At 45.0% G+C, this 11,397-nt stretch overlaps 1 protein-coding gene across 1 annotated transcript in view; it reads right to left on the bottom strand.

Annotated features, from left to right (window-relative positions):
- Nucleotides 1–10,100, bottom strand: part of ext2 (exostosin glycosyltransferase 2) — a 28,847-nt gene extending 18,747 nt beyond the window's left edge. The window contains exons 1-8 of the mRNA XM_076291577.1: nucleotides 9,946–10,100; nucleotides 7,971–8,344; nucleotides 7,312–7,535; nucleotides 5,388–5,477; nucleotides 4,103–4,219; nucleotides 3,154–3,382; nucleotides 853–992; nucleotides 581–674 (exon numbers count right to left, since the gene is read on the bottom strand). Coding sequence (XP_076147692.1) covers nucleotides 581–674; nucleotides 853–992; nucleotides 3,154–3,382; nucleotides 4,103–4,219; nucleotides 5,388–5,477; nucleotides 7,312–7,535; nucleotides 7,971–8,285 — 1,209 coding nt within the window. The 5' untranslated portion in view covers nucleotides 8,286–8,344; nucleotides 9,946–10,100. The remainder of the gene's footprint in view (nucleotides 1–580; nucleotides 675–852; nucleotides 993–3,153; nucleotides 3,383–4,102; nucleotides 4,220–5,387; nucleotides 5,478–7,311; nucleotides 7,536–7,970; nucleotides 8,345–9,945) is intronic.
- Between the last annotated feature and the right edge of the window lie 1,297 nt (nucleotides 10,101–11,397).

The raw sequence follows: 11,397 nt of genomic DNA, 5'->3' as shown, positions 1-11,397 counted from the left end.
TGTGTGTGTATGTGTATGTGTATGAGAGGGGGGTGTTACCTGAGAAACTGAAACCAAAAGTGACACATTAGAACAGCTGTAACTAAATTCAACTCAAGGAAAAGGACTTTACACCACACAAGGTGGGTCATGCCTTTGTCTACTTCAATCCATCTCCCACACACACACACACACACACACTCTAAGACACCAAGCTCAGGTCATGACCTTTCCAGCTGTACGTCACACCATGTTAACCCTGAGCAGCCTGAGGCAACTGGCCCACACAGGTCTCCATTTGGGCTCCGTGGCCTGTGCTGTGTCAATCAACCTGTACCCAGCAAGAGTCTATTACGGCTCTAACCCCAGGACAGTTTCACTGGACGCCTGCATACGCCTTTACCCAGCAGGGGTCCACTGATGCTACGCTAAGCAAGTGCTGGTGCGATACCTGCAACTTAAAGCTCTAGAGAGGGCAACTAGCCTCACCACTCACATGTGTGTGTGTGTGTGTGTGTGTGTGTGTGTGTGCGTGAGTGTGTGTGTGTGAGTGTGTGTGACAATTTATCCATACACTCAAACATGTGTGTGTGTGTCATACCTGTCTCTGCATCTCCTCCACTTGTCTGTGTGGGATGTTCTTCAGAATGGTGTACATCTCAGGAAGCTTCTCCTCTGGAATCACCACAGACGCTCTACACACACACACACACACACACACACACACACACACACACACAATATTGGTACTGGAACAAGTCATTGTGGATAATTACCATCTTACTTCAAAGTCAAGACCAAAACAATCAAGTGAACATGCACGCACACAGACACACACATGCACGCACACAGACACACACGCACACGCAGTACCTCTTCCAGTCGAGGACCTCAGAGAAGGGCAGGATGTAGGAGTCGGCCATGATGACTGGAACACAACCAGCCTGTAGAACATCACTTAGAACCGCCTGGCCCAGACGAGCACCTCGCAGAACCACGCAGAACGAAGACTCCTGCACCAAAGCCAGCAAGATGAACACGTGTGTGTGTGTGTGTGTGTGTGTGTGTGTGTGTGTGTGTGTGTGTGTGTGAGAGAGAGAGAGAGACAGGAGGTGAGAATGTGATGAGTGCTAAAAACATCTCTACAGTGTGATAAGGACTTCCTGTTGGATTGAAATCATTTCATTATCCCATTATGGCACTACTATCTCACACACACACACACACACAGTAACATAAATCAGACATTTATCAGTGACATGTGCTAATGTGTTAGATATGGGAAGATCTCCCTCACTCCCCATTAGCCCAGTCTCTCTCGCCCGTGGACAACGTGTCCCAGATGTGCTGCCCCTTTTCCAGACAAGATGAGAAGTGTGTGTGTGTGTGTGTGTGTGCGTCCGTGTGTTTGTGTGTGTGTGTTTGTGTGTGTGTGTGTGTGTGTGTGTGTGTGTGTGTGTGTGTGTGTGTGTGTTGCATGTGCATGAAATAATTGTCTATGCATGTCCATGTTTAAAAGTGCGGGAGTGTGTTCCTCGGTGTGTGTGTGTGTGTGTGTGTGTGTGTGTGTGTGTGTGATGAGTGGGGTTTCCTGTCTAGACAAGGCTGGACGGAAGATGCGCTGAGAATCAGCAACAAGACATGGCCAATCTCCCATCTGTGTGTGTGTGTGTGTGTGTTTTCATGGGTATGTCTGACAGAATGTGAGACCCAATTGACATGCACAAACACATCAACACATCCCATGCATGGACTATGTATGCATTAGGGGTGGGCGATATATATCGTCTGCGATAATATCGTGATTGTTGTTTTAACGATGTGCAAATTGACATTATCGAGTATTTAAATTACTTATGGGGAAAAACACTCGAAATCACGCATTGAAGACTCATACATTCCTAGGATGTATGCGGGAGAAGCCCCTGGCTGCAGCAGAGCAAGTGTCACGTGATCACTAGTGGGTCACAACCTAAAACGTTGTCCCACGCACGCCTAATGTTTATTTTGTGCAGCGAGAATAGCCTACTTAGGATTTTATGCGGCTACTTCTGTTCAAGTAGCATTGATGAGACAGTCACGTTTTTTCCTACATGGTATTATATGGAGAGAAAACATTAGCCTTTGAGTCAGTTGTAAACAAAGAACTATTCTCATGTAACTCTTTTGTAAATGGACTGAAGTTCGCTCTAAATATCTACGTTTACCGATTATGCTAACCGTTAGCATCTCTCTGGGATTTCTCATATACATTAGCCATAAAGCTAACGCATTAGTTTCTATTCTGTAACTTGGAATGCTAGCCTACATGATTGCTCTTAAACAAAACATAGAAGGAAATAACTGAGATGTACTCTGTTGGTCTGCTTAGTTTTACAGTGAATCCTATGTAAAGGTTTGAAAGGAACTTCAGCTTCAGACTTTCTCTTGGGAAACTGTTAGGCCTATTCATCTTCTCTAATGTAGCTGAGACCATGTCATTGCCACACACACAAGTGGGGGCATAATTGGAAATGTGTCAGAGTGACAATGCATTGGTTGATTTGGTTAAAAAGTCACAGGTTAGGTTATTGGTTATTATTGTAATGATGCTATTCATAAATAATGAGCTGTAAAGTAACTGTAAAGTAACTTTAACAAAAACTATTTTTTAAAGGATATCGACTAATTATCGTTATCGTCAAAATCACAAAAAATGGTCCCAGCTGTGGCGCAACTAGCTGGGGCACCTGCACCGTACGCCGGCGACCCGGGTTGGATTCCCGCCCCGTGGTCCTTTCCGGATCCCACCCCTGCTCTCTCTCCCACTCGCTTCCTGTCAGTCTCCACTGTCACTATCATTAAGGGCATAAAAAGGCCAAAAAAATATTTTAAAAAAATAAAAAATCACAAAAAATATCGAGATATTATTTTTTGTCCATATCGCCCACCCCTAGTATGCATCCCCATCAGAAACACAAGCAACGGCATCACACTAAAGAAATACTGTACTACATCTTACAAATATACATCAAACCCTCCTAGTATAACGTTTGTGTGCAAAGGAACTTTATCCCTCCTAGTATAACGTTTGTGTCCGCGTAGCTTGTGTACACCATAAAATAGCCCTAAGACTGTGTGTGTGTGTGTGTGTGTGTGTGTGTGTGTGTGTGTGTGTGTGTGTGTGTGTGTCACCTGGAGTATCTGTGGGTAGTCGTAGACCTGTCCCCTGGCGCAGCGCTTGCGGGGTGATTGAGCTTGAGCGTGTGTGTGTGCGTGTGTGTGTGTGTGCCCCTGCGAGAGGTTGCTGCACTTGTCCAGCAGGAGGATGGTCTCGCCGTTCTCCTCCTTCAGCCGGTCCAGCTCCACACGGTACTCCCTGTGCAGCGCTGTCTGGGACGACAGCAGGAAGAACCGCCGAGGACTAGAGGAGAGGAGGAGGAGGAGGAGGAGGAGAGGGGGAGGAGGAGAGGGGGAGGAGGAGGAGGGGAGGGAGAGGAGGAGGAGAGGAGGAGGAGGAGGAGGAGGGGAGGGAGAGGAGGAGGAGAGGAGGAGGAGGAGGAGGAGGAGGAGGAGAGGAGGAGGAGAGGAGGAGAGAGGAGGAAGAGGAGGAGGAAGACAAGGAGAGAGGAGGAGGAGGAGAGGGGGAGGAGGAGAGGAGGAGGTGAGGAGGAAGACAAAGAGAGAGGAGGAAGAGGAGGAGGAGAGGAGGAGGAGCGGGAGAGGAGAGGAAGAGGAGATGGGGAGGAGGAGTGGAGGAGGAGAGGAGGAAGAGGAGAGGAGTAGAGGAAGAGGAGGAGGAGAGGGGGAGGAGGAGAGGAAGAAGACAAGGAGAGAGGAGGAGGAGAGGAAGAGGAGGAGGAAAGGAGGAGAGGGAAAGGGGTAGGGGGTGGGGAGGAGGAGGAGAGGAGGAAGATAAGGAGAGGAGGAAGAGAGGAGGAAGAGGAGAGGAGGAGAGTCATGCCTCATGTCTACCAGTCATATCTGTTGTCACTGATATCAATCAACAGCAGAACTGACGTCCAGATCAGAGTAATGATTATTTCACTACATCAAATCACATTACATTCACACTAGTGTATTTATCAGGAAAAGAGGAGATACGGTGTGTGTGTGTGTGTGTGAGTGTGTGTAACCTCCTCACCCAGGTTGCCTCTCAGGTAGGTCCACCTCTGCAGAGAGGGGGCTGTAGACGGGAATGCTGACATCATAACCCTGTCTGTAAGTCCATGTGGAGAAACCACCGCCAGCCAACAGAGCCCTGGAACACACACACACACACACACACACACACACACACACAGACACAGACACAGACACAGACACAGACACAGACACACACACAAAGTTTCTTAATATAGTCATCAGCTCACACACGTTTACTCTCTTGCACACACATGTATACAGTAGATGCGCTCACACACCACACACTGATTGTTATTGCATGTCGAATACCGTATAGGCACACACACACACAAACACAAAGGGATTCTTAATGTGAATCAAAGTTGTCCCTTAAATCAAGCAAATAGCAACTCATCTGTTCTCATTATATGGTGTAAGAAATCATAAAACACAGACAAACACACACACAGCTGGTGCTGATGAGGACGCATGCCAAAAAAGAGCACAGCTGAAAGAGCCAATGAAATTCCCTAAAGCTTTAGTGAAGGAGCCACCTAGACACAGACACACACACACACATGTAAACGTATGCAAATAAACACACACCCATGGAGATACAAACATACACGCACAGTCCCTAACACACATGTACGCGCTTGCACACACAAAAGTCATGATTCTCCCGTTCCCTCTCGTGAGCTGAGTGAGTGTATGCATAGGAGTGATGGCTTCTGATGTGAAGGGGAAACAATGGCAGTCGTAAATAACAGCTGATGTTTTGGACTGTAGAGTGGGATTTACACTGGAGAGAGTTCAAATGAAACACACTTCTGCACCAGATGATTCAACCTCCGAAGGAGAAGAAGCCACGTCAGACCTACAGCAGCCTGATGCGCTGGCGCCCTCTGCTGGACAGACACCCTTACACAGCCTCCCTTCTTATCGTACAGCAATACTGTGCAGGGCTTTACCGTTTTTAATACAGATACAGATATAGATACAAAGTCTTCAGGTGAATCTACAGTAACACAAATGCAAACATCCATGCTGGTGTGTGCTTGTATGTGTGTCTGTGTCTCTCTCTCTCTCTCTCTGTGTGTGTGTGTGTGTGTGTGTGTGTGTATACGCCTCTCCATGAGTACAGAGCAGGCATTAGTACCTGTCTTAAGCCATAATGAGTGTGTGTGTATATGTATGTGTATGTGTGAGTGTGTGTGTGTGTGTGTGTGTTTGTATGTGTGTGTGTGTGTAAGTGTGTGTGTGTGTAAGTGTGTGTGTGTGTGTGTGTGTATGTGTGTGCCCACCTGTCTCGAGGCACATCTAGAGCAGTGTTGTAGTCTGGGGGTCCACCAGGCAGCATGTTGAACAGCAGGTGGTTCATGCCCCGGTCCCATCTGATAACACACACACAAAACACACAAACATAGTCTTACCACAAACCCTGAAGCAAAACACTTTATTTCACACAGTGGTCAACCTCAGTTATTATGACCGCTGCGCAGCAAAGCGGCGGTCATGTAGGTTTAGTCAGATTTTTTTTTCTTTTTCTTTTTCGCATGTCCAAATTTCCGTCAATGATTCCCGGGACACTGAAAGACCAGGGTACACGAAACTTGGTGGGCATGTAACCCCACATGGATAGCATGGAACCATCGTTTTTCGTTTTGATCTGTAGCCCCCCCGCTGGACTGGACCCCCCGAAAAGAGGGTAGGGCAGACACAGTTTTCTGTGAATATCTCGAGAACCGTAGGGTTTAGGAGGACCATTTTTTTTTTGTATGTTGATCTCAAGGGGCCATGTCAACCCATTCCATAACCACTCATTTCATGTATAGCGCCACCTAGTTAAACACAAAAAAGTAAAAATGAGGTGTTGTAATTGCAGGTATCTGTGACCTAACATAGTCAAAACTGCACGAAATTGGAAGTGTAGGATCATTATGACACCCTCTGTATGCACGCCAAGTTTTGTGGAATTCCGTTCATGGGGGGCCACACAATAAATTAATTTATGTTACTATACACCAACTGGCCTGTAGGTGGCCGGAGACAGTTTTCTGTAAATATCTCGAGAACCGTAGGGCCTAGGAGGTCCACCTTTTTTATGTATGTTGGTCTTAAGGGGGCATGTCAACCCATCCCATTACCACTTATTTCATGTATAGCGCCACCTAGTTAAAAATTAAAAAGCAAAACATTTTCATCACAATATCTCTGGCTGACAAGGTCAAAACTGCACGAAATTAAAAGTGTAGGATCATTATGACACCCTCCGAATGCATGCCAAGTTTTGTGTACTTTCGTTCATGGGGGGCCTTACAATAAAATAATGTATGTGTACATTTAGTGACGTACACCAACAAGGATTCCCGGGACACTGAGAGATACACAAAACTTGGTGGGCATGTAACCCCACATAGATAGCATGGAACAGTCGTTTTTCGTTTTGATCTGTAGCTCCCCCGCTGGACTGGACCCCCCGAAAGGAGGGTAGGGCAGACACAGTTCTCTGTGAATATCTTGAGAACTGTAGGGACTAGGATGACCATTTTTTTCCGTATGTTTGCCAACAGGGGTCATGTTAACCCATTTCATGTGCACACATGTGCACAAACAGATACACACACACACACACATACATTCACAGTAATCATACGTATAACACATACTCACACAGTAGACATATGTACGCTTGCATGCACAGGCACATACGCAGGCACACACACAAGCACGCACACACACACACACACACACACACACACACACACACACACACACACACACACACACACACACAAACACACACACACATACATAACATAAACATCTACATGCACACATGCACACAATTCAAGAATTTCTCAGAATTATGAACAGGCAAGATGGAGGTGGGGTTGTATAAAATGAATTTTACATGAAATCTATTAACTAATCATGTTTTGGTACTTGTTGTCTAGCAGATACCAGTGAGAATTGAGTGTGGATCATTCAATTTAGTGAGACAGTTAGAATCATATAGGCCTTTCAGCGTGATTTATTTTTGTGGAAAAAATGTGCTGGACTGGGCGGCGGTCATATTTTGTACCGCTCTGCGGTACATCTAGTTTCAAACCATACACCATATTTTTCGACACCACACCCAGTCTGATCCAACGTGTACATGTGTGTGTCTGTGAGAGATGATGAAGTTTTTTACCATTTGTGTGTGTGTGTTAGTGTGTGTGTTACCGTGGTAATGATGCGAGGGCCTGTGCGGTCTCCCGGATGCGTAGGGAGTTCTGGTTGAGCACGTCTAGGGAGGGCAGGAAGAGACAGGCGCGCGTGACGTCGTCTGTGTAGAAGTGGCTGTCGGACACGGCGCTCAGGAGCTCGTTGTACTCACGAGACAAACCCGTGCTGCTGATCGGCACGCCCTCCTCATCCACAAACCGCTGCAGCGGGTAGATGTACACCTACACACACACACACAGGTTAATGAAAGGTTCAATTTAAGTTGTTGCACCAGAGATGCAATAAATTAGACACAATCCTGTGCACACATGCAGTGCTGCTGCTGACTATGTATGTGGTTGATAGTACATGGTAGTAATGCGCACGCACACACACACAAAGAGGTTAATAGAAGGTTCAGTTTAAGTTGGACATTAGACACAATCCTGTGCACACATGCAGTGCTGCTGCGGACTGTATGTGGTTCACATGGTAGCAGCAGTGGTGAACACATGCACGCACGCACGGCACACAACGCAACGCAACGCAACACAACACCTCATGTTTATTACGTTTTGGGGTTTGTAAAGGTAGGAAGCAATACACACTCATTCACACATACGCGCGCGCGCACGCGCGCGCGCACACACACACACACACACACACACACCACTCACCTTGATCCTGTTCTTGGGGTTGTACCCGCAGCGGTAGACGTCGAAGCAGGTGTGCATGCGGCAGCTGAGATCGCCCCTCTCCGGCAGGGGGCTGTTGGGCGCCAGGCGGGCCAGCGGGGCGTCGTGGACGCTGCGGCGCTCCAGGGTCCATTCGGCGCTGGACTCGATGGAGTGTGGCCAGAACTGGAACATGCCGGTGGCCAGCAGGCCCAGCAGCACCACGGAGAACAGCGTGATGTAATAGATCCGGTGCTTGGTCTTCATCCGCGGGATCAGCGCTGGTCCACGGGAGCTGTACTTCACCGACGCACACATGACCGCGCCACACACACGCACACGCTCACACACACACACACACACACACGCGGCACGCACTAGGGAGATTGGAGAAGAGGCAACAAGGCAACAAGGCAAGAATTCAAGTTCAAGTTCAAAAGTTATTTGTCACATACACATTTATAATATACAAGTTATAAGTATAATGTGCAGTGAAATGCTCAATTTACTTCCCACTTGCTTAGTTCACTTTTCACAGTATGACACTGAGTGCTGCCTCACACTAAACAGTGACAGGGATGTGATAAGTGACTCAAGAAGAGATGTGTGGGTGTCAGATCAGATTAAGCCCATTTATTCATTCAACATGGATTTGTTACAAGGATGCAAGATACAAGGAAGTTTATTGTCACATGCATATAGTTACTGGAAGTAAGAAATGCAGTGAAATTATGTCTGGTGTCAGCCTATTTGTGCATTTATGGGGGGGGGGGGGGGGGGTAAAAAGTGCAGTAGAAGAGGGGTTTAGTAGATTAAGTGGCAAGGGCTGCATAAGAAAGGTGGGGGAGGATTGGGATTGGGGACGGGGGGGGGCACCAACAAGGAGCACCCAAGAGTTAGGAGTGTCATGTCCTCACGTGCCTTGTTTTACCCATATATCAAAGATATATTTTAGTTCACTGTCATGACGAGCAAGTAGAAAATCGTATTATTAAATATTATTCATATTTATTCATATTTCGTCATCATCATCATTATTATTATTATTATTATTATTATAGGTATTTTCTTTAAAAATGACACAATGAGATGAACTGGTTACCAAAGTAGTTGTCAATTAATTCAATAGTTGACAACTTATCAATTAATTGTTACAACTACACATAACATTAGCAACTGAATATTACTTTACATAGAATGGCTTTCTATTTTTATTGCAATTTGCCATTATTCATTATATAGCTTGTAATAAGTAATCTTGCACAGGTAGGCTGATCACTTTGGACTTCACTTTTAGTACTACCTCCATGAACATACATCTCACTGCATCCACTTCCACTGATACATAGGCTACTGCACCGCAGTGCCAGTTCCCTGTCCCACAATTTTCATCTATATAGTGTGTGCTTATTGTTCATGCGTCATATAGGCTACTGTCTCCCTAAATGTAACTTTGTATTGTATGTCGTTTTGGACAAAAGCGTCTGCTAAATATCATAACCAAATGATGAAGTAAATCTGCAGGTAACGTTACTGATCTGATGATGAGGTTGGCTAGTCGCTTCCTAGCTCAGGGCCATTGCTCAAGACACAAGCAGTGAGTTGATGGAGGCTTATCGTCAACTTCTCATCACCAACACCAATAATAAAACGGACCCAGGGATATAAAATAACTGATTACTAATGTTATTGTCCCATGTTACATGCATTTCCAGTGTTCCAGTTATCAGTTACCGTTAGTCTGTTTCACATCCCGTCACATAAGATACATCATACTGGCAAATGACACAAACTAGTGAGGGATGCGGAGGATCACCAAGCCAAACACTTAAAGACCTTGTGTATGGCAGAAATACAAAAACTGTGAACGCACCCTAGCCTAACCATTTCCTTGTAAACATTAACGTTACTTACTACGACTTAGCATAGTTAGCTAGTCAGCTAATGACCTGTCTGGCTAAAAAAACACCAAACTTACCTTAATGCCCGACAGATGATGTCGCTTCACAAAACTCAGAAAATCAATTCATATCCTCATTGACAAAATTAATTCCACATCTAGGTCTTATCCAGTTGTTCTGGCGAGTATATCTGATAACGTTAAGATCATAAACCTCGTCGAAAAACAGAAGAAAAAAATACCGGAAACAGATTATATGTTAGTGCCAGTGGAAAATAAATCCCGTCTGCCCTCTAGTGCTTGGAGTACAATCGTTATTTAGCAGGGTTATATGTTTTGTATGGGTTATATCCTTTCTTTTACTGTCTATGGTTATATCAGAGCCCGTTTACATTCTCTGGTTATATCCATTGGCCACACACACCAGTGTCGGTAAGAGTCAAGGTGGCACAACTTGATTGGTGCCATTTCATTTGTTAGACCAACAAATAATCCATGATAATCTTTCCAGAAGAGCAGCTGTTTAATTCTCAAGCAGAAAACCTAAAGGCGAGAGAAACTACAGGCGAATGGGGTAACATTTATAATAAAACGTGTACTCTTTTGATCCCGTGAGGGAAATTTGGTCTCTGCATTTATCCCAAACCGTGAATTAGTGAAACACACACAGCACACAGTGTACACACAGTGAGGTGAAGCACACACTAATCCCGGCGCAGTGAGCTGCCTGCATCAACAGCGGCGCTCGGGGAGCAGGGGTTACTTCAGCCGTGTCGGGGTTCGAACCGGCAATCTTCCGGTTACAGGTCCGAAGTGCTAACCAGTAGGCCACAGCTGCCCCAAAACGTACCCACTTGTTTACTCAAATGTTTTTGCATTACAAATAAATGTTAGGCCTATGTTTAGATATGCAAATGAGTCATTATCTACCGAAATATGCACACATTTAGGCCTATATTTCCAAATCAGAAAGGTAGCCCACAAATCAATGTGTTAATTGTTGTATACAAAAGTGTTAACAGAAGAATTATTGGATATATTCAGAAATATTGTAAGTCACATAAAATAGTTTCATGGATAAAATGTTAAATCATGAAAATATAGGCCTAAATAAAGGCTATGAATGAGGCTATAAACATATCCCTATACAAATGGCCTATCAGAATATAGGGATAGAACTGCAACGTTTGGTGTGTGTAAGTGCAACTACAGTGAAAATCCTGGCATCAAAATATGAGAAAACAAGAGAGACTGATAAAAGGCCCTGTAAAGATGTAATTAAAACCTGCACAATCAAATAACACACACACACACTCACATATTTCTTATTTTTCATGTTGTGAGGTTTCCAAAAATAAACTGCTCAACAAAAGGAACACTTTGAAAACACATCATATCTCAATTGAAAAAAAAAACATGCTAGATATCTATATATATGATATATGGACTGGGTAATATGTTAGGAATGAAAGGATGTCACATTGGTTTTTGGAAACAGAGGGCTGAATTAAAAGACCATCTGAAAATCAA

The sequence above is a fragment of the Alosa pseudoharengus genome, unplaced genomic scaffold (genome assembly GCF_046254945.1).
Source record: "Alosa pseudoharengus isolate Yale_2024_CS ecotype anadromous, Long Island Sound unplaced genomic scaffold, YU_APseudo_1.1 YU_APseudo_1.1_scf_19, whole genome shotgun sequence".
NCBI classification, from domain to species: Eukaryota; Metazoa; Chordata; class Actinopteri; order Clupeiformes; family Clupeidae; genus Alosa; species Alosa pseudoharengus.
The sequence above is the reverse complement of the archived record's forward strand: the minus strand, read 5'-3'. Positions and strand labels throughout refer to the sequence as shown.